General features: G+C 40.3%; 2 protein-coding genes and 1 long non-coding RNA gene across 3 annotated transcripts; 1 reads left to right on the forward strand and 2 right to left on the reverse strand.

Annotated features, from left to right (window-relative positions):
• Positions 1 to 7,284: 7,284 nt before the first annotated feature.
• On the reverse strand, positions 7,285 to 9,345 carry LOC148911281 (uncharacterized). Its single transcript, XR_016119637.1, has 2 exons — positions 8,891 to 9,345; positions 7,285 to 8,317 (listed from the first exon to the last, which is right to left on the reverse strand). It is a non-coding gene; the product is annotated as an uncharacterized LOC148911281 (long non-coding RNA).
• Positions 9,346 to 13,832: 4,487 nt separating this feature from the next.
• Positions 13,833 to 14,442, forward strand: LOC148911282 (uncharacterized). Its single transcript, XM_089029854.1, has one exon. It carries the CDS (start codon positions 13,846 to 13,848, stop codon positions 14,434 to 14,436), a length of 591 nt encoding a protein of 196 aa, XP_088885980.1. The 5' UTR covers positions 13,833 to 13,845; the 3' UTR covers positions 14,437 to 14,442.
• An 8,160-nt stretch (positions 14,443 to 22,602) lies between these two features.
• Positions 22,603 to 27,507, reverse strand: LOC148911283 (uncharacterized). The gene is made up of 3 exons (XM_089029929.1): positions 27,123 to 27,507; positions 25,687 to 25,745; positions 22,603 to 25,284 (listed from the first exon to the last, which is right to left on the reverse strand). The coding sequence occupies exons 1-3, from the start codon at positions 27,505 to 27,507 to the stop codon at positions 22,603 to 22,605; spliced, it is 3,126 nt and encodes a 1,041-aa protein (XP_088886055.1).
• Between the last annotated feature and the right edge of the window lie 266 nt (positions 27,508 to 27,773).

The raw sequence follows: 27,773 nt of genomic DNA on the forward strand, positions 1-27,773 counted from the left end.
CATTTTCATAGCGGAATTAACCGAGTGATAATACACGAATGTTCTAACGTCTTAATTTTTTTTCTTCTTTGAGTAAGTTTGTTTTGTTGATCTCCTTGAGGTCCTAGCTTTCAGTCTGCTTGTGTGCATAAAAATCGTTGTTACTTCATGCACTCTTTCTCATTTATATTCGTCGCGTACAATGAATATTATCAACACTGCTTACAGCCAGACAATTTTACTTGTGAAGCTAGCTGTATTTTCGCTTTCCACTCGTAACATAATCCGGCCTTGGTAATATCTAATCATGATAATCTATAATAATAAATATCATAGTAATAAGCTTCATTTTGTATAGCGTCTATATCAATAATTGTTCTAGGCGCTTACAATCGATGATAATAATCCATATTATAAAATATAGTATATATAATGTAATCTATTTTTATTATACATCTTTATCGTAAATGTTCAAGTACTCGAACCGTTTTTATAAACACATGTGGGTTGATATCATGATCAATAATTGTATAATAAATATGATAATAAAAGTATAATATTAAACAACCTGGTTTGACAAGATAGTTAATATGTTAACCAACTGTTCAAATACATTGATAACGACATAAGTCCGTTGTTTTTCAGCTTGATATGTTAGTATGAAATAGAAATTGCCTCATGTGAAGCCCTACTCCAGAATAACCTTTTACCAAGTCAAGTGGCAACACTAGTCTTCTACCATACATTGAAAAGCAGCGATCTTGATGACCGTTACAAAAATGATATGTGCATATTCTTTTATCCCAATGTGACTGTTATTGACTTACATTTTTAACCAAAGACGAAAAAAAATAAAAATAAACAAAATATTGGAGCTCATAGTGTCATTTTAAATATTGTTCATCAGAAATTATGATTTTTATTCACGATAAGCCACTTCATGACAGCTTCAGTATATTATCAGCCGAGCTCATTCTCCGTACAGCTCACGATAATTAAAAAATGGTTCATGAGAAGTAATATTCCGCGTTCAAAGCAAATTTGAAAAAGATTCGAAATAAATTCAAATTGAAATTAAAAAAGGAACGCGATTTCACGCTAATACCGCACGCCCCTGTTTAATTCTTAAACAAACCATACACTTCTGGAACGTGTATGGGTTGCCCAATGTGCTGGTATCTGGAGCTTGTACCGTTATTTGGGGGGGGCACTTTAGAAAATTTTTTGTGTATCTTTCTTTCAGTACTTCCGAACACTTAATTTTTCTCACATCAAATTTATTCAAACGTGTACACCTTTTGAATGTTTTATTTTAATAAAAATGTACCGCTTTCGTATATCTTTTAACCAGTGAAGTGGATCGATTAGTAAAACTAGACAGATGCGGTTTTGTAACAGGAGAAAAACAGCATTGCGTTACTAACGTCACTATTAAAATATTTTTATACTTAGTTAATAGGCTCCATCTAAAATTGCACTGACAACAAAATCAGTGATAGATTGTGGCTATTCTACTTTCTTTGTAAATTCTGAATTTAGAATTTAAAATCACAATAAATTCAGCTTTTACAATTTTTTTTCTTTCTTACAGCGTCAATAATCCTACACTTTTCATAGGATTGTAAGAATAAATTCAAATATTAGAAAAGGTACCTTTTTATTTAGTGTTTTTTCTTTGAATGGATGTGATGAAATTTCCTATCTTTTCTCAAGTTTAGTCCTTTAAAGGAAATTCGAAAAGCAGATAAAAAGGTACTTTTTTTGCGGTCACTAACTACATAATTATTGATTCCAATAATTGAAAACGCAATGCCAAATAATTTTTCCCCCGTGTTTTTTTACTTGTTTTTGTTATCGTTTTGTTTTGTTGTTTAGCTGCAAAGAATACCGGACCACGAGCGCGAGCAGATATTGAAAAAATACCGCCCGCTCAAACAGCAAATCAGAACGGAAGTTTTTTTAGGATACCGAACCGGAATAAAATAAAAACAAATATGGTGAATTGCAAAAAAATGCGGATTCTTAGAAATATTCTTTAACTGCTCATTAATATTACTTCTAACTAAGGAGAGCCTAAAGTCACAGCCTCAGCTGCGCATGCGAGCCAGCGTATGATTCATGAATCTATGAACACGTCATTCAAATCCATTTATGTGTGATCTTGCACAGATTTGCCATTTCGTATAGAGCAGACCATAGTTTAAAAAAAACAAGGCATTTACGCAACCCAGTAATAGTTGAGAGATTTTTGCAGATTGTCTTATCTGTAGTCCTCTTTGAGGTTTCGCGTTCAGACATGATATTTCAAATTCTTGTTTACGGATAGCATGCGTGGAACGTTTAAAAAACATGACGTTTTGGCTAGGACTAGTGATAGCCTACATCATTCATTGCTTCATTGCCTCTTCACAGGCTTTGTTTACATACACGCGCTTCACACATTTTCATCATCACTTTGATGAAAGCTATTACTAGTTATAGCCAAAACGCGTTTATCCATAATCTCACATTTCAATTATCTTATCTGTGCTGAAAGGAGTTTGCAAATTTATTAACTCCAGCCAGTTTGATGCCATCAAAATAACAAGAACTCTTTTTTTTGATAACAATTTTTTTAAACAAATTTTACACTTTTCGATGCTGTCAGTCAGTATATCCGCTAAAAATGATTGAAGAATTAATGACTCAAGATAAAGACTGATCAAAGAATTCATCGAAATCTACAAAAGAATTAACAATTTTAACAGAGAAGACCGACCTGCCGACAATTGGTACCGCTCACACCTTGCCGACAACAGGGGGGGAAAATGTTTTGTTTTTTGAAAACAATAATTTTCACATCTATTGTTTTTACTATCCGCCTCCATATTGTCCGACCTGATTCTGCTACCTGCTTGCTATTTTCCCCCTACATTCTGATCAAGTAGGCGCCCCTATATGCAAGGTAACGTAAGTAGGCGCCCCTATATGCAAGGTAACGTAAGTAGGCGCCCCTATATGCAAGGTAACGTTAGTAGGCGCCCCTATATGCAAGGTAACGTAAGTAGGCGCCCCTATATGCAAGATAACGTTAGTAGGCGCCCCTATATGCAAGGTAACGTAAGTAGGCGCCCCTATATGCAAGGCGCCTCTATATGCAAGGCGCCCCTATATGCAAGGCGCCCCTATATTCATGGCGCCCCTATATACAAGGCGCCCCTATATGCAAGGCGCCCCTATATGCAAGGCGCCCCTATATGCAAGGTAACGTTAGTAGGCGCCCCTAGATTACAACAGTGAATCAATTTCTCTTGAAACTTTTACATTGATACCGCTTAATCCTTTAGATCACTACGGTGTTTGTTTCATAGCAGTAAAGTTAATTTTTCGAATTTGGTTTTCAACATTTCTCTGATATATTTACGTGACTGGTTTATGAAGTTTATGTCTGTAATGGCGCTTTCGGCTTATATTTGATAAAAGAGATCCTTGTAAATGAATCATGTAATACAACCAGCACTAGTAGTCAATAGATGTTTATAAACCCCTGCATTAATACATGATTGCTGCGAGATTTAACGTGCTTTTAATTCAGGCAGTGATCGCTAAACAATCTCGCTAAAACCGGTCTCAAAACACGGATAGACTCTTGTAAATCGTACATGTTTTAGTTTGATTTTTTCAATCTTTTACATTCACACAACCTTATTCGATATATTCTATGTTTTAGTTTGCAGCAGTATACAATTCATATCATATATCATTCAACCGATGGCCTTTTATGGAAAGTGCCCCTATATGCAAGGCGCCCCTATATGCAAGGCGCCCCTATATGCAAGGCGCCCCTATATGCAAGGCGCCCCTATATGCAAGGCGCCCCTATATGCAAGGCGCCCCTATATGCAAGGCGCCCCCTATATGCAAGGCGCCCCTATATGCAAGGTAACGTTACCAACTCCCCTCCAACAAGACATTTTTGTCTTTAGTCTTTATGCAACAAGTGTCTGCTTTTTAAAGGATCTCTAAAGGATCAATGACTTACTGTAAACTCTTCAATGAAACGTCTCAAACTTTTTTTGCGTCATGAAAAACTCAAGCCATCCACTTAAATCTACCTCGCGTTTAAGCAGTCGCTGACAATAAGTATTTAATTCTAACGCTCATTTAATTATGCGACCAATAGAGGCTCATAGTTCCTTCCCTGGGGCCATACTTTCCAAACCAACACCTTTCTTTGTTGGTGGCCAGAAATTGAATTATGCCAAATGGCATTCGAATAATTGCTAGATATACATTCTGGATTATTTGGTTCTATTACTTAGAAGGAGGGATGCATTTATTGAAATCGGCTAAACCTTTGAAAACTATAAAACCCCGTAGAATTTTGGTTGCATTTGGAAATGAAGTAATGGTTTTATACCTTTGATTGACAGCGCTCTATTACAAACAATTATTGCTAATGCCCTAAAGGTATTCAATAAAGTGTCATACTTCTCTCACAAACACGTGTACTGTTAATGCAGCTTTTAAATACCAAGCACCAAGTTATGAGTTCGAAATAATTGAGAAAGCATATTTCCTAAGTTTATTTATTACTTGCCCTAATTGGAAGGTGTTTCAGAGACACATCGTTGACGATCATTTATTGGTAAAGCCCTAAAGTATTTAATTAATAAATTGTCATAGCTCTCTCACAAACAAGTTGTGCAGCATCATATATGCAAGTAGAATAAAAAGGACTTCAGACGTAGACTTCTCAGGATAACGTTCAGTTTTTATTGCCTTTTAATATTAGGTGTTGCAGAGACACATCATTGACAAAAATCATTTTCGTGAAAATCTTTTTTTTACAAGCTCCATCAAAATAAAGCCTTTACGTCCCTAGAGAATGAAAAGAGATTAACAACGCCTACGTATTACTTTACAATTCTTATATCCTTATGCGTTAAAATATTCTTTGTTAAACCGAGTGTATGGTGCAAGCCATTCACCTACAACTAATGAAACAGATAAAGATGCATTTGTTTTAAATATTTAAATTTTAATTAATTGATCAGTTTGATTAACTTTTCTTCGTACATTCTCTTATAAATGGTACTGATAATAGAAAATGAACTAAATAATGAACTTAATTACTTAAAGTTGCTGTACAATGAACAAAATACGCGTTTTATTTTCAGGAAAGGTGATTCTTTGAACACTAAAATTCTCCAACTTTTCCACTCAGGATGATGGAAGTTACGATAGTGTAGTGTACGATAGTCAAGTCTATTCTTCTGACTTTTCATGACTATTCTATATTTCCTGGCTTTTCTGTTTGCATTCTAATGCCTTTTGAAAATCATTTCCTTAACAAAAGCAACTGTGAAGGCAATTATGTTTTTGCAAAATATTTGCTATTTTTATGGTTTTGCAGCTTGAAGGAGCTCAAAGCTCGAGGTTTCAGTTTCGTCTTCTTCATCCGTTATTATGAAAAACTTACATCAAGAATCTCTTACAACATTAGATATCGTTTTATTTTTGGTTCTTTTTGGCGGTGCTGTTGCATGCTTCTACCTCACGTAAGAGCTAGCGATCCAAGTGAAGCCAGCGATGCTGTTGATTCTAGACTTTGACAAGAAAGGCTGTGCTGAAAATACATCATTCAGTTTTCATCTAAGGATTTTGCTCATCTCATAGCGAAGACTATTTTGTCAATGAAATACTTTCTACAAGGGAGGTAAACTAGAGAACGAACTATCTTTTCTTCGTCTAGATTTATGTACTTCTGCTTTAACTCTACCATCATGAGCTTTGTAACTTTTTTTTCCATACATGTCCAAAATAGACGATCTGATACGGACGGTAAAAGTATTTTACCGACGGTACAGATGGTGAAGTTAATTCATATGCAAAATGCACGAATTAATTAATTAAGTTTGAAAAGTAAATAATCATTGGAAAATAATCGACTCTTATGTGATGCGCCGTTTTCAAGTCGCTAAGACGGATCTATCCATCGATCTCTTGTACTTCGATTTCATCTACGTAATTCAATAAAGTAAAATTCAACTATGATATATATATAATATATATATATTTTTAACATTAACAGTTTTTCTTTGCATAACTAATAGTAACATCTTTGCAAAGGGTGTATAGTCACTTTTATTTTCAATTATTAAATTTAAAACTATATCCTTATCATTTATGAATATCGGTAGGATATCATATATTCCCTTTTTTAAACTTAGGGAAATATGGATATAGAATTGTACCCCCAAACTATTTTGCCAAAAATTAAAAATGACCATTCCCCCCCCCCCCCCCCCCCCCCCCAATCATTTCCAGTCTGTTTTGAAAAACGTGCCCCTATCTAAAAACCGCCCATGCCCTCCTGATGATAATTAAAGAACAGATTGATAGAGTATAGAATAGATCTTGCAAGTTTGGGTGTATTGACCATGTCACTCCCATTGAGCAGATCATCTGACTTGATCAGTACACCCAAACCTACACTCAAGGACCTTTTACCTCCAAAGAAAATATGCAGTCTCAGAAAGAGAAATCATGAATTTTTACTACCTAAAGTTAAAATCGTAACATTTATGAATTGCTTTGTAAATAGGTGTCTTTTAGAATAGGTGCATGCAATTATTCTTTGAGAATATAGTTTTCTGTTTTGTAAAAATTCTGCATTGTGCACTTTATAACATTCATGCTGCTTCAAGATCTTGATGGTCGTATACAATAAATAACAGGTAATAATAGGTGGGAATTTCAGTGTACCAGACCCGGCATAATCAATTAAGATAAAACTATATCCATGTATTCATGCCAGTAAGTATTGATAGTAAAGATTGAACTATAAGACTTTGTGAATGAGAATGGCATTTTGAGGATATATTTTTGTAACATGTCGTTGTATCCTTTCTACTCTTGATTGATATCACCAATGAAGCATGGTTCCCATATTTCTGATGCATATTCAAAGTGACCAACATCAAGAGTGAGTTATAGCATTCACCTCAAAAATACACTCTGAATGTAGTAAGTGTTTTCTTTTAAACCTATAATTCTATTATCACAAGTTGTTTACTTCAGCACCTTTATGCTTCTACTGTAGTTAACTTGTTGAAGCCCCAGACACACAAATCTTGGTAGTCTTGTGAGAAGCATGGGTGGTGTAGCGGTGAGAGCGCTCACCTCTCACCAAAGCGACCGGGGTTTGAGTCCTTCTGGTCTCAGTGTCGAATGTGAGTAGAGTTGTTTGTTGGTTCTCTCATGTTCTTTGAGGGTTTTCCAGGTTCTCCGGCTTTCCTCCCTCCGCAAAAATCAACTCCTAAATTCCAATTGGTATTACAGTGGATGATTAGCTACTCTGTAGAAATGCCACTGCTAGATCCCATTTATTTTATTTCTTCATTTATTTATTTAATAGTTAATATACAGTAGTGACAACTAAAATAACACAGTAATTTTTATTACTCTATGATTATGGCCCTGTAGTTCACTGTGCAATGAATTTAGCAAATAAATTGTCTCAGAATCGCTTATCATTTCATTGATTAGTAAGGCCCATGTGGGTATTACAGAAGGTAAATGGATAGTGGGTTACATAAAGACCCATCTATATTTTTTTCAAATTTTGATATGAGCAATTTAGCAAAATTCTCTTAAAATGGTGGAAAAAGCACCTCAAATTTAGCACATTTGCCAAGTTTGAGGGTAGTTTTTTATGTTATATTAATACAAGAAAACTTGTAATGATAAAACAATTAACAACTGAAATAATATAAATCCACAATAAGATGCGATTGAAAAACTATGAGCATCTGTTATGTGCTTAAGCAAATAAGAATTTTTTTCTAAGACTAAATTATTTCTTTTAATTAATTATTTCCTAACACTTATCACCAACAGGCCCTTATGTATTAATATCACATAGCATTTCTTTAACATGCTTGTCATATCTGTTATTTGACTGTCATGTTATTCCAATAAGCTCCTTACATTGTGGTATCTGTTCAATACAGTTGTTGTAATCATCATTATCACCCTTCTTTCTAAATATAACCTCTTTACAATTTGATGTATTAAACTTGTCCAGTTAAGATACTCTTTAACGTAAACATGAGAGTTGTCAAAAATATTGCAATTGTGATGCCTTACAGGTGATACAATAGTTGTGTCATAAGCATACATGTATTTCATAATAACTGATTTGTTGATGCATGTGTTATCACTAATTTTCAAATCATTTATATACAGTAAATAAGTTGAACAGGTAAGGCCCACTGACACTTCCTTGGGTGGTAGCCACTTCCAGTCAGCTATATTCCCATTTGAAATAACCCGTTGTTGACGGCCAGAAAGACAACTGTGATACCAATTTCATATGTAATTAATTAGTAAGGGTCTATATTGATCAAAAGTACAATAGCTATCAAGATGTCATATTATTGATAATTTACTTTTTTGTAGTATGATTTACTCTCACTCTCTATATTCTGGGGTTTTTTTTCATGATTGATAAACAATTCCAAGACTTTTATTAGTGTCGAGCATTCAAACTAAAAAGTATAGCAATCAGGCAACTTTCCAATGCCTTCATTATCTGCCCAAGTTATCTGGTAAATTGCTTAATCTGTTTAACAAAACCTTTTAATATATAATTTATCAACCTTTCTTAAAATTATAAAAGTCATTTCCAGAGTAAAAGTAGGTCGTAAATTATCACATTATTTCATTGACCTTTTATCCTTTATAGTTTCGCTGTAATTCAAATTCCCTTCAATCAAATCCTAATCTCACGAAACGAAGCAAACATTAATTGAGTCTAAGTACTCACACTTAGAATAAAATCTTATTCGATATTTTGTTTGCTAGAAAATATTATAAGCAATTAGTACATATAACATTGTAATGCTCTATGAGTGTTGTATGTACTGACCTCATATTTTCGAGAAGACGAGATCAACTTCAGTTCCAAAAGTCATACATTCTATAACAAAATTAAATTCCTTTTTCATAACTTGATCAGTCAAAATAGGTTAGACATTCAAGTCTTTACCCACATGAAAAAATTACGATCAAAATACGCAGTGATTGGCCTCCAGATGAGTAAAAACTTTCATATTTCAGCAGTTCTCCGACATTTATAGCATCCGCCATTTCTTTTCCAAAAATTACACGCTTTGCTTTACCACAGGAAAACCAATTCTATATATTTCACCATCGGTACCATTGGTATTACATTTGGTGAGGGGACCTATACCAAATCCGTACCGCAGGAAGACCAATTCTATATTTCACCAAGTGTAATGTAGCTAAATGAAATTTAGGCAAAGTTAAAATCGAGACAATGCATGCTGCTCAGCGGTCTTCCCAACAATGTGCGGGAGGGACCCAGGGCATTATCACGGGTTTACTTGCCGTGTTTGCAGTGCTGGTGGATTTGCACCAAGAGTTTTTCTAGTTTTTCTCTGTTTTCCCCCCTCTTTTTCACTGTAAACATGAGTAAAACCTCTCCAGAAATTTCCAAGTCGACGACATCCTCTACCTTGTCGTCTGGCTCGCCTTCAGCGTCGCGGTTTTCAAACGTTTTGGCGGCTATTCAGCTCGCTGTCAGCCAGGCAATGGCGACTCAAAACACCACACCAACTCAAGCCTCTTCGTCGCTCCTTGATGGCTCGTTCACCTCTACAATAACGTCTTTTCTAGATCCAAGCGGAGCTGTACCTCCCAGTCAAACCCCAGCAAGCTCCCTCAGCGGAGGTAGGTCAACAGTTCCTTCCTTTTTACCAACATTTTCATTGCCAAACGCCAACGCTTCGTTGCCTCCCTCATTAAGCGAGAGCTCCACTGGCAGTACGCCAAGCTCGTTGTTTTCAGCGTCATCCCCCTGGGCTTCCATCATGCCCACATTATACAAGCCTTTCGTAGTAGGCCCTGGATATTCGTCCATTCCATCCAAATTGGTGTCACAGATTGTTTCAGGAAAATTTATCGACCTGAACGATTTGATGCCCGCGAACTTGGCCCCAGCAACGGCTGATGAACCCCAAATCATGCTAGATGGTCGTTTATTAGTGCTTACAAGCCAGCCAAAGAAAACCAAACGCCGATTCGACGACATAGTTAGTTGGACCGAGGCGTTTTCTATCTTCTCACTGATACTGTCATCCCATTTTCCTCAACGCTGGAAGGACCTGGTCTTGTATAAGCTACTTATTGTCCGCACTTACCGTCTTTTCGGGGGCCGTGCGTGGTTTACTTACGACCAAGCCTTCCGCGAACACGCCGCGGCAACTCACCTGACCGACTGGTCACAGATAAACGTCCAGCTTTACAACTTCCACACCGCTGGCGCATCCCAAAGGCCATCTTAGAGCAGCACCATTTGTATTTCATGGAATAAGGGGCATTGTTCATCACCCTACAACCCATGCCGGTATGCCCATAAATGTTCTAAGTGCTCGGGCAGCCATCCTGCAGTCGATTGCCACCGCGACGAGAATCCCGCGTCTGAGAGAATGGGCCGTCCTGCGTCGCCTTCCTCTTCAAGCACAAAGTACCGTAAGTACTGACCTTGGCCCGGCTTTCCAGGCACTTTAGCCTCCCGTTTGATATGTACATTCGAAGTCCTTGCAATATAATAGTTCTCCGACTTGTCAAGCCGATGGGTCGACGCGACAGTTTACATGCTGTCCACATTGCAATTAACTTTAAATATGTTTACCATACTACAAACAATGGCCTACTTAGTCATAACACTTTAAGTTTTAGTTTTATCGACTCTCTCACAGTAGATGTTAATATTGTTTCGCAATCGTTGCTACGACTCTTCACCTGTCGTATTCATTGCCTTTGCACTTTCCTCGTACTTTATATTTTGCTTAACTAATAAAGTTGGTTGGACTTTGCCACTGCGTGTTTTGCTCGTTGGGCTCGCCCTAGTGATTTTTATGTTGCTTGCGTAAAAGTTGGTTAGTCGTTAAGCGGTTGCCTCTACAGTTCAGTAAAGTGCATTATCGCCCCTATCGCTTGCTACGACAGTTGGCCGGTCGTATTCATTGCCATTGCGTGCTGGCCCGTTGGGCTCGCCTTAGCCACTTTTACTTTGCTTATGTAATAAAGTCAGTTAGTCGTTTAACCGGTTGCCTCTACAGTTCAGTATAGCGCAATATCCGCTATCGTTTGCTACGACAGTTTGCCGGTCGTATTCATTGCCATTGCATGCTTGCTCGTTGGGCTCGCCATAGCCACTTTTACTTTGCTTAAGTAATAAAGTTGGTTGATCGTTTAATCGGTGGCCTCCACGATTCAGTATAGCGCATGACTCACTTTGCTTATGTAATAAAGTGAATTAGTCGTTTAACCGGCTGCCTCTACAGTTCAGTATAGCGCATTATCCCCTATCGTTTGTTACGACAGTTTGCCGGTCGTATTCATTGCCATTGCATGCTTGCTCGTTGGGCTCGCCCTAGCGACGTAGCTGTTTCGACAGCGGCTGCACACCGCCTGCCTCATTCTTCCTCGCTTGCTACGACGGTTTGCTTGCCGTATTCATCGATAGCGTTCTACTCATCGTTACGTTCTAGCGACTTGTAACCGTTGCCATATACGGACATAGTTCGCTCGATTATCGCCTACACAATAATTTTGATGTCGTGTCCTGCTGTTATTACCGTTGGTTCTGCTCGCCACGCAACTTGCCGGTCCGAATTTATTCTGCATTCGGTTGAGGTTATATAACCCCTTGCTTACCCCTTGACATCGCATATCGCGCTGCATCCAGAATCCTTCACTCGAGCCTTCTTCTCTCTCATGCTGACTAGCCTCTTTATTTACCCTCTGACACGAGTATACTACCCCCACCCCCCCTATTTCTTCTTCTTCCAACCAGGTCTGTAATCGGGACGCATTTTTCCTTTCAGCCCTTCCAGCTCTTCCTCCAGTTTCCGCAGTGTCGCCTCTCAAGGGCGACCACTTCGCGTTGGAGTTACAAAGTTATCCTGATCTAAATCGAGTTTCGTATGTGTTGAGTGGCATTTACCATGGTTTCAGGCTGGGCTTCAACGAGGCTCCCCTTAAGCCAGCTAAGCGTAACAAGAAGTCTGCGGAAGAACACCCCGTAGTGATTGACGAGTATTTGAGCAACGAAGTGGCTTTAGGCAGGGTCGCCGGCTCATTTGATAGTCCACCCATACCGAACCTGCACATAAGCAGTTTCGGAGTTATCCCCAAGAGCGGCCAACCGGGAAAGTGGCGTCTCATTGTGGACTTGTCCTCCCCTGAGGGCTCGAGTGTGAACGATGGAATAGATCCGGACAGCTTTTCCCTTCAATATATAAAAGTCGATGACATCATAACAATGATTAGCAAGTTAGGCATTGGTGCGCTTATCGCTAAATTCGACATTCTGTCAGCCTTTCGGAATGTTGCTGTTCATCCTGCTGATCGCGTTCTCTTAGGAATGAAATGGCGTGATAATTACTATGTGGACTTAGCCCTTCCGTTTGGTCTTCGTTCCGCACCTTTTATCTTTGACTCAATCGCGTGTATGGTGGAGTGGATTCTGCGCCATAATTATGACGTCTCTGACCTGCTACATTACTTGGATGACTTTATCATGGCCGGCCCTCCAGGTGCCAATGTGTGCAGCCGCAATTTAAGCACCGCCATCAACGTCTGTTCGTATCTCGGCATCCCTCTTCACCCCGAGAAGTGTGAAGGTCCATCTACCTCACTTGTGGTTTTGGGTATCGAACTCGACTCTCTCAATCAAGTTGCCCGCTTACCGGAGCTCAAGCTATCAAGGCTGCGGTTGTTGCTCGACTCTTGGGCTTATCGTCGATGGTGCCGTCGAAAGGACCTCGAATCTCTTATTGGTCACTTGCACCATGCTGCTAAGGTCGTCTGGCCGGGTCGCACATTCATTCGTCGCATGATAAACCTACTGTGCTGTTTTAGGGATGCATCCCACCCCATCCGCCTTAATGCTGAATTCCACTTGGATCTTAATTGGTGGCGTGAGTTTCTCGAGTCCTGGAACGGTGTTAGTTTTTGGATATATCCTGGCTTATCCCCAGTCCCTACGGTAGTTGTCACTTCTGACGCCGCTGGTGCGTTGGGCTACGGAGCTTTCTGGAACGAGAAATGGTTCAATGGCGTGTGGTTCGAACTTCAAATACCCCTTTCAATAGCGTACAAAGAGCTCTTCCCGATTGTTATTGCAGGTCATGTCTGGGGTCATCAGTGGGTGAAGCAACACGTTCTCTTTAGATCTGATAATGAGGCGGTGGTTGCGATCCTCAACTCAAGAACCTCCAAAGTCCCTCCTATCATGGGCCTCGTACGCAGTCTACTGTTAGTCGCTGCCAAATCCAGTTTCACTTTCTCCGCCCAGCATGTCCCAGGAGAAAAGAACCCTATTGCTGACGCCCTTTCTCGTTTTCGTTGGCAGGTCTTCTTTCAACTTGCACCATGGGCCCAACCGTCTCCAACCCCGATTCCTGCTTGGCTTCTGGAGGAGCTCACACTGGCTCTCTAGATGCTCGCTGCCGCGAATTTCTCATACAGGGTCTAGCACACTCCACCCGACGTTCCTATGCAAGCGGCCAAAAGAGGTTTATGGAATTTTGTACGCAACTGGGTAAAATTCACGCAAATGGCTCCCCCTGCCCAGCCGACGAATGGACCTTGTGTCTTTTCGCCACGTTCCTTTCCAGCTCTATTGGTCATGCATCAATCAAGGTATATTTATCCGAAGTCCGTGCTCTTCACGTCGAGATGGGTTTACCTGACCCTCTCCGTAATTGTTTGCGGCTACAGAGAGTCATCAAGGGGATCAACCGCGCGCAAGGCCTTAAAAAATCTCAACGACTACCTGTTACCGACGACATAATGTGGATCATTTTCAGGCATCTGAACATGGACCTGGCGGACCATAGGATGTTTTGGGCAGCATGTTGCTTAGCCTATTTTGGGTTTCTTCGTTCTGCAGAGTTCACTGTGCCAAATCTTAATTGTTACTCTCCTGAGATACATTTAAACGTTCGCGACATAGCCGTGGACTCCACGACGTCTACTACCTGTTTTCGTGTCAACGTCAAGGCATCTAAGACTGACCCGTTTCGCAAGGGGTGTCATATCTTCATTAGGAGAGCTAAACCCCCTCTATGCGCGGTTGAAGCAATACTCTCATACATGGCACTTCGGGGAGACTCACCGGGTCCCCTGTTCCTCTTCCAGTCAGGACAACCTTTAACCCGCGTCCTTCTAACAAAGTGGCTAAGGGACATTTTGTCTGTTGCAAACGTCCCGGGAAATTACTCGAGCCATAGTTTCAGGATTGGGGCAGCCACGGTTGCGGCCCGCAATGGTGTGCCAGACCACCTCATTCAGACCTTGGGTCGTTGGTCTAGTAACGCGTTCCAGAGCTACATTAGAACCCCAATAGAGGCACTTGCTTCTGCTTCTGCTCGTCTGAGTTAACTTGAATAAATCACCGTTTTTCGAGCTTCCGGTCTCCGTGTTTCTCTCAGGTTGGGGTGCTTGGAATTAGTCTTGGATGAGGAGGTACCATGGTAACCGGTCACAGTGTCCTCTACCAAGCACCCTTGGTCGATCTTCGGTGGTGAGCTGTGGCCCGGTTGCCATGGTTACCTTCCAGCGAGGATGCGATCTGTCGCAGCCCGAGCTCGCCCTGGTACCTAACCCCAACTCATTTGTCGATGAGTTTAAATGTGGCTAAATGAAATTTAGGCAAAGTTAAAATCGAGACAATGCATGCTGCTCAGCGGTCTTCCCAACAATGTGCGGGAGGGACCCAGGGCATTATCAGGGGCTTACTTGCCGTGTTTGCAGTGCTTATGGATTTGCACCAAGAGTTTTTCTCCCACCCTCCTTCCTCTGCTAATAGGTTCTCTACAGGTGAGTATATACTCCACTGAATCTCAGTGTGACAGGTACCAGTGGTGAGCTGTGGCCCGGTTGCCATGGTTACCTTCCAGCGGGGACGCGATCTGTCGCAGCCCGAGCGCGACCTGGTACCTAACCCCAACTCATTTGTCGATGAGTTTAACCATCGGTACCATCGGTATTACATTTGGTGAGGGGACCTATACTAAGTCCGTACAGCAGGAAGACCAATTCTATATTTCACCAAATGTACCATCGGTACCGTCGGTACCATCGGTATTACATTTGGTGAGGGGACCTATATGCTTAGTCCGTACCGCAGGAAGACCAATTCTATATTTCACCAAATGTACCATCGGTACCATCGGTATTACATTTGGTGAGGGGACCTATACCAAGTCCGTACCGCAGGAAGACCAATTCTATATTTCACCAAATGTGCCGTCGGTACCATCGGTATTACATTTGGTGAAGGGACCTATACCAAGTCCGTACCGCAGGAATACCAATTCTATATTTCACCAAATGTACCATCGGTACCATCGGTATTACATTTGGTGAGGGGACCTATGCTAAGTACGTACCGCAGGAAGACCAATTCTATATTTCACCAAGTGTACCATCTGTACCATCGGTATTACATTTGGCGAGGGGACCTATACTAAGTCCGTACCGCAGGAAGACCAATTCTATATTTCACAAAGTGTACCATCGGTATTACATTTGGTGAGGGGACCTATATGCTTAGTCCTTACCACAGGAATACCAATTCTATATTTCACCAAGTGAACCATCGGTACCATCGGTATTACATTTGGTGAGGGGACCTATATGCTTAGTCCGTACCACAGGAATACCAATTCTATATTTCACCAAGTGTACCATCGGTACAATCGTTACCATCGGCATTACATTTGGTGAGGGGACCTATGCTTAGTCCGTACCACAGAAATACCAATTCTATATTTCACCAAGTGTACCATCGGTACCATCGGTATTACATTTGGTGAGGGGACCTATATGCTTAGTCCGTACCACAGGAATACCAATTCTATATTTCACCAAGTGTACCATCGGTACCATCGGTACCATCGGTACCATCGGTACCATCGGTATTACATTTGGTGAGGGGACCTATGCTTAGTCCGTACCACAGGAATACCAATTCTATATTTCGCCAAGTGTACCATCGGTACCATCGGTATTACATTTGGTGAGGGGACCTATGCTTAGTCCGTACCCCAGGAAGACCAATTCTATATTTCGCCAAGTGTACCATCGGTACCATCGGTACCATCGGTACCATCGGTATTACATTTGGTGAGGGGACCTATATGCTTAGTCCGTACCACAGGAATACCAATTCTATATTTCACCAAGTGTACCATCGGTACCATCGGTATTACATTTGGTGAGGGGACCTATGCTAAGTCCGTACCGCAGGAAGACCAATTCTATATTTCACCAAATGTACCATCGGTACCATCGGTATTACATTTGGTGAGGGGACCTATGCTAAGTACGTACCGCAGGAAGACCAATTCTATATTTCACCAAGTGTACCATCTGTACCATCGGTATTACATTTGGCGAGGGGACCTATACTAAGTCCGTACCGCAGGAAGACCAATTCTATATTTCACAAAGTGTACCATCGGTATTACATTTGGTGAGGGGACCTATATGCTTAGTCCTTACCACAGGAATACCAATTCTATATTTCACCAAGTGAACCATCGGTACCATCGGTATTACATTTGGTGAGGGGACCTATATGCTTAGTCCGTACCACAGGAATACCAATTCTATATTTCACCAAGTGTACCATCGGTACAATCGTTACCATCGGCATTACATTTGGTGAGGGGACCTATGCTTAGTCCGTACCACAGAAATACCAATTCTATATTTCACCAAGTGTACCATCGGTACCATCGGTATTACATTTGGTGAGGGGACCTATATGCTTAGTCCGTACCACAGGAATACCAATTCTATATTTCACCAAGTGTACCATCGGTACCATCGGTACCATCGGTACCATCGGTACCATCGGTATTACATTTGGTGAGGGGACCTATGCTTAGTCCGTACCACAGGAATACCAATTCTATATTTCACCAAGTGTACCATCGGTACCATCGGTATTACATTTGGTGAGGGGACCTATGCTTAGTCCGTACCACAGGAATACCAATTCTATATTTCGCCAAGTGTACCATCGGTACCATCGGTACCATCGGTACCATCGGTATTACATTTGGTGAGGGGACCTATATGCTTAGTCCGTACCACAGGAATACCAATTCTATATTTCACCAAGTGTACCATCGGTACCATCGGTATTACATTTGGTGAGGGGACCTATGCTAAGTCCGTACCGCAGGAAGACCAATTCTATATTTCACCAAATGTACCATCGGTACCATCGGTATTACATTTGGTGAGGGACCTCTACGAAAGTCCGTACCGCAGGAAAAGACCAAGTCTATTTTCACCAATTGTGCCGTCGGTACCACATTTGGTGAGGGGACCTATATGCTTAGTCCTTACCACAGGAATACCAATTCTATATTTCACCAAGTGAAACCATCGGTACCATCGGTATTACATTTGGTGAGGGGACCTATGCTAGTCCTACCGATACCATTCTATTTTCACCAAGTGTACCATCGGTACATCGGTATACTTGGTGAGGGGCTATACTGTCCGTACCAGAAATACAATTCTAATTTCACCAAGTTAACCATCGTATTTGGTGAGGGACCTATGCTTATTACCACGGAATATAATACCCAAGTTCCATTTTTCACATACATGGTGAGGGGACCTTGGTAGTCCTACCACAGAATACCAATTCTATATTTCACCAAGTGTACCATCGGTACCATCGGTATTACATTTGGTAAGGGGACCTATATGCTTAGTCCGTACCACAGGAATACCAATTCTATATTTCACCAAGTGTACCATCGGTACCATCGGTATTACATTTGGTGAGGGGACCTATGCTTAGTCCGTACCACAGGAATACCAATTCTATATTTATCACCATCGGTACCATCGGTACCATCGGTATTACATTTGGTGAGGGGACCTATATGCTTAGTCCGTACCACAGGAATACCAATTCTATATTTCACCAAGTGTACCATCGGTACCATCGGTATTACATTTGGTGAGGGGACCTATGCTTAGTCCGTACCACAGGAATACCAATTCTATATTTTTGTACCATCGGTACCATCGGTATTACATTTGGTGAGGGGACCTATATGCTTAGTCCGTACCACAGGAATACCAATTCTATATTTCACCCCGTCGGTACCATCGGTATTACCCATGGGTACCATCGGTACACCTAAGTCCGTACCGCAGGAAGACCAATTCTATATTTTCGGTACCATCGGTATTACATTTGGTGAGGGGACCTATGCTTAGTCCGTACCACAGGAATACCAATTCTATATTTCGCCAAGTGCATCGGTACCATCGGTACCATCGGTACCATCGGTATTACATTTGGTGAGGGGACCTATATGCTTAGTCCGTACCACAGGAATACCAATTCTATATTTCACCAATGTGCCGTCGGTACCATCGGTATTACATTTGGTGAGGGACCTATAAGTCCGTACCGCAGGAATACCAATTCTATATTTCACCAAATGTACCATCGGTACCATCGGTTACATTTGGTGAGGGGACCTATGCTAAGTCCGTACCGCAGGAAGACCAATTCTATATTTCACCAAGTGTACCATCTGTACCATCGGTATTACATTTACCTATACTAAGTCCGTTTCTATATTTCACAAAGTGTACCATCGGTATTACATTTGGTGAGGGGACCTATATGCTTAGTCCTTACCACAGGAATACCAATTCTATATTTCACCAAGTTACCATCGGTACCATCGGTATTACATTTGGTGAGGGGACCTATATGCTTAGTCCGTACCACAGGAATACCAATTCTATATTTCGCCACCATCGGTACCATCGGTACCATCGGTACAATCGGTACCATCGGTATTACATTTGGTGAGGGGACCTATATGCTTAGTCCGTACCACAGGAATACCAATTCTATATTTCACCAAGTGTACCATCGGTACCATCGGTACCATCGGTACCATCGGTATTACATTTGGTGAGGGGACCTATATGCTTAGTCCGTACCACAGGAATACCAATTCTATATTTCACCAAGTGTACCATCGGTACCATCGGTATTACATTTGGTGAGGGGACCTATGCTTAGTCCGTACCACAGGAATACCAATTCTATATTTCGCCAAGTGGGTACCAGGGTACCATCGGTACCATCGGTACCATCGGTATTACATTTGGTGAGGGGACCTATATGCTTAGTCCGTACCACAGGAATACCAATTCTATATTTCACCAAATGTGCCGTCGGTACCATCGGTATTACATTTGGTGAGGGGACCTATACCAGTCCGTACCGCAGGAATACCAATTCTATATTTCACCAAATGTACCATCGGTACCATCGGTCCTACATTTGGTGAGGGGACCTATGCTAAGTCCGTACCGCAGGAAGACCAATTCTATATTGCACCAAGTGTACCATCTGTACCATCGGTATTACATTTGGCGAGGGGACCTATACTAAGTCCGTACCGCAGGAAGACCAATTCTATATTTCACAAAGTGTACCATCGGTATTACATTTGGTGAGGGGACCCTTAGGGTGTACATCGGTATTACATTTGGTGAGGGGACCTATATGCTTAGTCCGTACCACAGGCACCATCCATTACATTTGGTGAGGGGACCTTAGTCCGTACCCAGGAATACCAATTCTATATTTCACCACCATCGGTACCATCACATCGTTACCATCGGTATTACATTTGGTAAGGGGACCTATATGCTTAGTCCGTACCACAGCATCGGTACCAATTTTCGGTTGGTTTGTGGGGACCTATACGCTAAAAGCATACCGCGAGGAAGACCCAATTCCTATATTTCACCAAGTGTACATCTGTCCACGTAGTACATTTGTGCACTATACTAAGGTACGAGGAAGACCACTTATTCACAAGTACACGGTTTACATTTGGTGACCTATATGCTTGTCACCACAGGAATACCATTAATTCACGTGATCGGTACATCGGTATTACATTTGGTGAGGGGCCTAATGCTTAGTCCGTACCCACAGGAATACAATTCTATATTCATCACCAACTGTACCATCGGTAGCAATTCGGTAACCATCGGTATTACATTTGGTGAGGGGACCTATGCTTAGTCCGTACCACAGGAATACCAATTCTATATTTCACCAAGTGTACCATCGGTACAATCTGTACCATCGGTATTACATTTGGTGAGGGGACCTATATGCTTAGTCCGTACCACAGGAATACCAATTCTATTTTTCACCAAGTGTACCATCGGTACAATCGGTACCATCGGTACCATCGGTACCATCGGTATTACATTTGGTGAGGGGACCTATATGCTTAGTCCGTACCACAGGAATACCAATTCTATATTTCACCAAGTGTACCATCGGTACCATCGGTATTACATTTGGTGAGGGGACCTATGCTTAGTCCGTACCACAGGAATACCAATTCTATATTTCACCAAGTGTACCATCGGTACAATCGGTACCATCGGTATTACATTTGGTGAGGGGACCTATGCTTAGTCCGTACCACAGGAATACCAATTCTATATTTCGGTGATAAAAGATGATTCGTGCAAAAACTTGCTTAATTAGTTGTGCTGATTTGTTATGCAATTTTTTTTTCCTGGCTTTTGTGCTACTTGAGTTTCTTCAACAGCGGATGTTTTGATAATGTCTTGAATGTCTTCTTGAAAACACTTTTAAACCTTTTCAAACTATGAACATCATGAGCAACAATTTTATACAATTGCCTATTAAAATCGCCGTTTTTCCTGCGCTCGGAAAGAAGGCACTCTCTAAGATTAGTTCTTATCTGGATCATTAACAACGACCCATCATGTACTTAAGTTGGCACTTTGTTTTCCGGTCGCCCAACAGATTTGGTGAAGCTTTGCGTTGGCCTCTTTAGATTGCGTCCAGTGCAAGTCAAACCATCAAGTATAGATCTACGCTTCACTTGTATGACATCGTTGGCGAGTTCTCCTAAAATTTCACTGACTGAGCCCAGTAGACTATCGCTTTCCAGCAGGAGTTTCAAATTCACGCCTCAATGATAAATCAAGGACGTGATAGCCTGTATAAAATGACTTTGCTAAGTCCTTTGTTGACAGATCATTTGGAGTATTGTTTGCAGGTGATCTATTCGATAATGGTCGCACACAATCAGTAAAATACTAAGTAAACGGTTTTGTTTGCAGGATTAGAGAGGCCTTTACGTTGCCATAGAAACTAAATTGGCTCACATCAAACAATTGTAAACAAATGAAATGATAATTGTACATTATACCAAATGGAAAACCTCTAATGAGTTACAGAAAGTATAAAATATATGCTGTTTAAATTGACAAAATCTTATAATTCTAAGCATGCAGTCACTACCAGCTATATTATCTTCCGTGAACGTTTTATGTGCGCTGTAGCATCGTGCACTCCATGTCGATCGACAGGCACGTGTGATTATTTTGCGAGAAGAGAGCTATAGGCATTATACGTACGACATTCAAATCGTCTTCATTTTTGGAGGGTAGCAATTAATAGCCAGTGGCTAACAAACCTGCATCACAGTGCGAAATTACAGATTTCCGAAATCGGAAATATTGTCGGAAATTTGATAGTTTGGAATTTCCGTCAAATTTACGGGTACGGAAATCCACTTTTCTGAAAGCCAGTCCTCCTTCACATTTCCGTTAAGCGTTTAAGGGAAACAACGCCGTATACACATTGCTACATGTTTCCGTTCCATTTAAGGCACACGGAAATTGAATATAATTGTGAACACTTAGAAAAAATGTAACAGTTAAATGTAAATATAAAATATGCATGGATCGATATCGTGCAAGAAAATGCAGAAGGTCTACGAAGGATCTATGTAAGATCTAATCAGCTAAAGTGAAAATCATAAAATATTTTGAATAACTGAATCATACTAGGCAGAAACTAAAACGGCTTGCCAAAAAGCCATGCAGAAATAGCCAGTATTTGGTGAACAGCAGCGCTGTTTCGTCCTATTTGAGTTTGTCTTTTTAACTTCGTTTATGCGAACTACAACTTAAAACACATTATTTTGTGTCATTGCCATTTAATTAAGTTTTTCTTTATATTAGATTTCGAGGAAAGGGTTATATTTTTGCAAGAGAAATTACAAATTTTGACAGATATAATTTGCAGCTATTTCAAATATATGTTCAGTGGTGTAGGATTTGAAGTTCGGTGCAATATTTATCAAATGCTAGGTCTTCACCTTTATTCGAAAAAGAAGAACAAATGAAGTGATAGTATATACCATAAAAAAGCATCAGAGGTTCTATTTCTTTAATTTTGATTTGATTTACTGAACATTGAAAAATAATTTCCAACTAAATTAGTTCCCGAAAAAGCGAAGCAAGCGGCTTATAACAATCCGCTCTTGCACCTTTGGATTAACGTAAATCAAGTATGTTTAAAATTAAACAAAGTGTTCTGAGGCATGGATCAGTTTGTGAAAGAAAGAAAGAAAGAAAGAAAGAAAGAAAGAAAGACTGAATAATAAATTAATGAATAAAACATTTATTTTGTATTTTTTTGAATAATTTTTATTACTGAAACATGTGTCTAATCAGGGGTGAGACAACGATTACATGTTGGTTTTCGCTTCTGTGTTCTCCGTAGACAAACCTTGAGCTTATTCTCTGAACTGGAATGAATGTTGCTGGCCCTGGTTCCTCAAAATGTTTTGCTTCCCAAACACTTAATGGATTGCGATATGATGTGATATGATTATTCTTTTGGTACCATTGAACGGCTGCAAGAATATGAGTTAATTGATCTCCATTGATCACAATAGTATGGCACAAATAAAACAAAACAAAGCCGGGTCTGCCAGTAGATGTTGCCTCAATTATTCCACCATTACCTGCCCATGAGGCCATGATCTTTCCTGAAGAATCAAGACGTGTGTTAAATCTTGAACCTAGTCTTTCGTCGAATACTGTAACTGACTTATACTTTCTAAAGGCTCGGTTCACTCGCTGACGGTCAAAATTCACTGTTGGATAAAGTTTCCTATACATTTCTTTTAGGTTGAATAAGTCGTCGTTGTCAAACGAAGAGATCACGAAGCTATTTGGCAATGCTACGTCACTAAAATCTGTCCACACATCTGTAAGGCTTTCTATTGTTCCTCGTATTGCGATTTTAAATTTAGAAAGTCTATCTTGATTAATTTCCTCCTGAATATTATCCACTATAGCATCCCTCAGAAGAGCTTTGCAAAATGGAAAGAAAACTTCGCTGTACTCTTTCGGCAATGTATACTGCAAGTCTGCAGCGCTGCTCATGCAAATAAACTTCCTCATTAATTGTGATTCAATGAACCTGTTGTTGGTGTGAAAGTTGCCTAACAATCCGTTATAACGCTCAAAGCTGAAACACCAAAAACCAAACACACTTCCATAGTTTTCAACACATTTCTTTAAATGCATATGTAGATGAATATTCGGAGTAACGGCTTCTCTTCCATAAAGATTTTCAAATTTTATTGCAAAGTCTAGTAGTTTTCTATCAGCTAAAAAGAGATCAGTTTTCGAAATAGAGGTCTTGCACAGTAGCCGACAGGCGATTACAAAAGTTTGTAAACAGTTCAAATGTTCTTCTGGGAGAATTCCTTCGAGACAATACAAAGAATAATAAAGAATCCAGTTTTGCCACTGCGAAGCTGTAAAACCACCATAGTTTGTTGTAATTTTATGTGGTAATCTACCAAGATCAGAAGTGGAATTAATGTTTTGTATACGTCGCTCGATTTCAATAATATTCTCTCTTGAAAAAAGCTCGTTATTGCTCCAGAGTTTAAAAAGGTGCTTAGCAGTACCCAGAAATAAATTGTGCATCGGATCAATCACACACATTGTGATACTACCGTAATACGGAAGTCGTAACAATTCGGTGTATCTTGTTCCAAGTTCTTTTTCCATTCGTTTCTGTGCAGTCTTATTTTTACATCTAGTGGTTTTAAGAGCATCTCGTCTATGCTGCTCATCTGTTCTTTTTGGCCAGTTGTCCCGATCTGTAAACCCGCTGTAATCCTTCTTTTCTCCAAAACCCCAAGGAAAGGTTTTTAGGCAATGACTACATCCTTTGTGTGCAGCGTGTGATAGAAATCCGCATAATTTTCTAGCAGCAGGAATATCAGATGCACAACAGAGAAGAGCAGCTCTTATCTTTATTCCACCTTCTGGTGCACCACGGGCATTGACTTTTACACCTTTCCATAAAGCTAATAACTCGTCCACCATAGGTTTCAAAAAATGCATAAGCGTTGCTGGTTCCTTATTTAATGCAGGTATTATTCCTACCAATATTATGTTCTCTTTCTTAAAACGTTCAGCTCTTGGTAAGTTAATCAAAGCCAAATACAGAACTCCTATAGAATAATCACTGCGTCTCTTAAATGGCTGAAACCAGTCACAGTTCAGCATTAAACCATAAGAGTGTTTAAGGTTTAAAAAGTCTCGTCCTTTATACTTTAGGAATGTTTTCCAAACGTCTCCATCCATAACGTCTGCATATGTATCTTCATTAACATTTCGTTCACGCCATTCCTCACATTTTTCCTTCAATCCTGGTCTTTTCAATATCGTCTCTAACGAATCTATAACACTCCTAAAGCAATAAGTATATATTGGGTAAAATTTGACTGAACCATTATTCAGGAAAACTTTTTTAACTAGCTGGCCTCCGCAGGGTTTTCGTCTTGAAGAGTGTGGAAAAAGTACATTGTCGCAAAGTTTTGCTTGGTATTTACCATTTACCTTCTTGACACAGTCCTGCTCTTTAAATAACTTTGTGCACTTTCCACAAACCACAAATTTTTGAAAGTTGTCCCTGTCTATACCTAGATATCGTCTCAGAGAATACATTGTTACAGGTATAAGTCCAGCCAAGGAAATCAATAGGTCAGATCCTGCATTTGCTGGTAATCCTTCGCCTACTTTGGAAAGTAGTGCACTTAGGTACTTCAAAAGACCTTCGATACCTCTGTCACTGATAAGATTGTAGTATTGCCAAAGAAAAATAAAATATAGGAGCCACGTTAGAAATGTGCGTGATTTTTGCCTATTGTTGATACTAAACTGCTCCTCCGTGACGTGATTTACAGTGCCATCGGAATTTTCTTCATCAATGATATCGCGCAAATCTTCTTCACTTAATTCATCCCAATGTTCAGGCGTTTCATCAGCATTCGAGTCTGAATCATGTTTGTCCTCATCACTCTCGTCCTAAAAGTAGGTAAAACAAACGTTTTTTCTATTATTATCAGCCCGTTTAGTTTAGTTTCATGAATGTTGAATAAGCCAAAATTATCGAATGTTAATCTCAGAACTGGATGTAGAAAGTCATCACTGAGGCAAAAATGAACTGACGTTTTCAATGAAGCCTTCGAAAATTGTCTAATGACTGAAAGCTCGTATATGACACAAATCAAGATTTTCGTCCGATTTTCGGAACAAGAGTTTTTACTAATTTGTGTACATTCACTTAAAAATAACCGTTTCGCAAGTAACAGAGCGAAACTTCCATTTTGCAAATTGTTTCCGTTTTGATTATGTTATTTTTAATTCACTTTGTAAATAATTTGCTAAATAGCAACATGGGCGAAGGTGTTTCATTGTATAACAAACCTCTTCTTCGCTTGAAGAGTCGTCCGATGCCGCGACTGATCCTGATGTCATATATTGATCTAATGATTAAAATAATCTGGTTTAGTATTCAAAAATAATTGATACATGAATAATCAATGATTCGATTCTTTTCCAAATCCATATAACAAAAGTTTATCTATCAGTACCTGAATCTGTACGGATGTTGTGTGGTCTTAAAATTGGCCGTTCTTAGGCATGTACGCACGTAATGCATGATTTATTTAAATCCGCTTAAAATGAAGATATTACTAATATATAATATAATAGAATAGAATAGAATAGAATAGAATAGCATAGAATAGAATAGAAATAGATAAATTCTAAATAACGAATAGACTAGAAATAGACTAGAATAGAATCAGAATAGAATGAATAGAATAGAATAGAATAGAATAGAATAGATAGAATAGAATAGATAGAATAGATAGTAAATGATAGAATAGAATAGATGCATCGAATAGAATAGCACTAGATCTAAACGAATAGCATGCATGATCAGAATCGCACGCCTGACTCGCCTCGCTCGATGCCTCCTCCTGCCTCGCCTCGCCTCGCCTCGCCTTGCTCGCCTCGCTCGCCTCGCCTCGCCTCGCTGCCTCGCCTCGCCTCCTGCGCCTCGCCTCGCTCGCCTCGCCTCGCCTCCCTCGCCTCGCCCGCTCGCCTCGCCTGCCTCGCCTCGCTGCCTCGACCTCGCCTCTCGCTCGCCTCGCTCGCCTGCCTCCCTCGCCTCGCCTCGCCTCGCTCGCCTCGCCTTCGCTCTCCTGCCTCCCTCGCCTCGCCTGCCTCGCCCCTCGCCTAGCCTCGCCTCCCTCGGACTCTCGCCCGCCTCCTCTCGGCTCGGTCGGCTAGGACGGATCGGCTCGGTAGGATGGATAGATAGAATAGAATAGAATATAATATACTGAAGTTAGTGTCCGGTAGTAATTAGAAGAATTATTTTCTGTTGGGAGGTACAAGTCTCATCTGAAACAAAAATAATTTGAAAGAAGATTGAGGAGAGAAGAATTTAAAGATTTAGATATATTTACCTTTAAAATTTCCGCATTTCCCCCCAGAATTTGTTAGTGGTTAAAACTTATGAAAGTCTCCTCAAAATTAATTCTACGTACTCCACGGGTAGTCCAAACAATGACACTCATGAAACTGCTGTTATTGAATTACTTTTTAGTTTGGCTTTTTATACCAGCTTGAAATAACACGATTTCTCAAAGTACACAGAGTCCGTACCCCGCTTTTCAAAAGAAACATCATTCAATCGGAATTCCTGATTACAATCCAAAATCATTCTCCTCTCTTTTCTTCCCCAATACCGGCCTAATGATATACTACTGACAACGATACATTTGATAGATTAAGTATTAACTCGCTCGGCCAGCTCCGCGCAAATCGATCTCGCAATCTTTCAAAATCATTACCTTCACTTGAGCTACCAGGCAAATCTTCAATAACTCCACTAGTGACTGCTTGCTTTTGTAAATTCCACATATTCTTACTGGCATCGTAAAAACGCCTTTTGTGTTCATAATACTGACTCTTACCGAGCCGTTGTCCACAATGAGGACATTCAAAGCCTTCGCTGTTTTTAGATGCCCCAGAAGATCCCTCATTATCTACTGCTGACTCTTCAACGTCCGTCGTCCAAATGTTTTTCGCATAGTCGTAGAATCTTCGCTTATGTTCAAAAAACTGTCTTTTGCTGAGAATTTTTTGACAATGTCCACATTTGCGTCTCTTGGAATCAATTGAATTTTGCACGTGGCCACCTCTAGAGGAAGGGCGTTTTGAAGCTCTACTGGACATCGGTTAAACTAGTGCTCGGTTTATGTGTATACGTAATGGAACTTAAAGCTAGAAGTCAAAAACTCTTAGCGAATCTCAATCAAAAGCTAGTACAGAGCTCGATTTAAAATTTCTCACAACACGCCAAAAATACAATAAAGACTTTTAAATACATGTTCTATTGACCCATAGGTGATGACAGAAATGTCACTGTACACCTTTTGCTGTTCCTTAACCGCAAAGGAATATTCATTGAAGCGAAGAAGCATTGTCATTAGAGCGAACAG

This window comes from Actinia tenebrosa, unplaced genomic scaffold (genome assembly GCF_029948245.1).
Source record: "Actinia tenebrosa isolate PJP-AT-01 unplaced genomic scaffold, QUT_ActTen_1.0 PGA_scaffold14__42_contigs__length_11649687, whole genome shotgun sequence".
NCBI classification, from domain to species: domain Eukaryota; kingdom Metazoa; phylum Cnidaria; class Anthozoa; order Actiniaria; family Actiniidae; genus Actinia; species Actinia tenebrosa.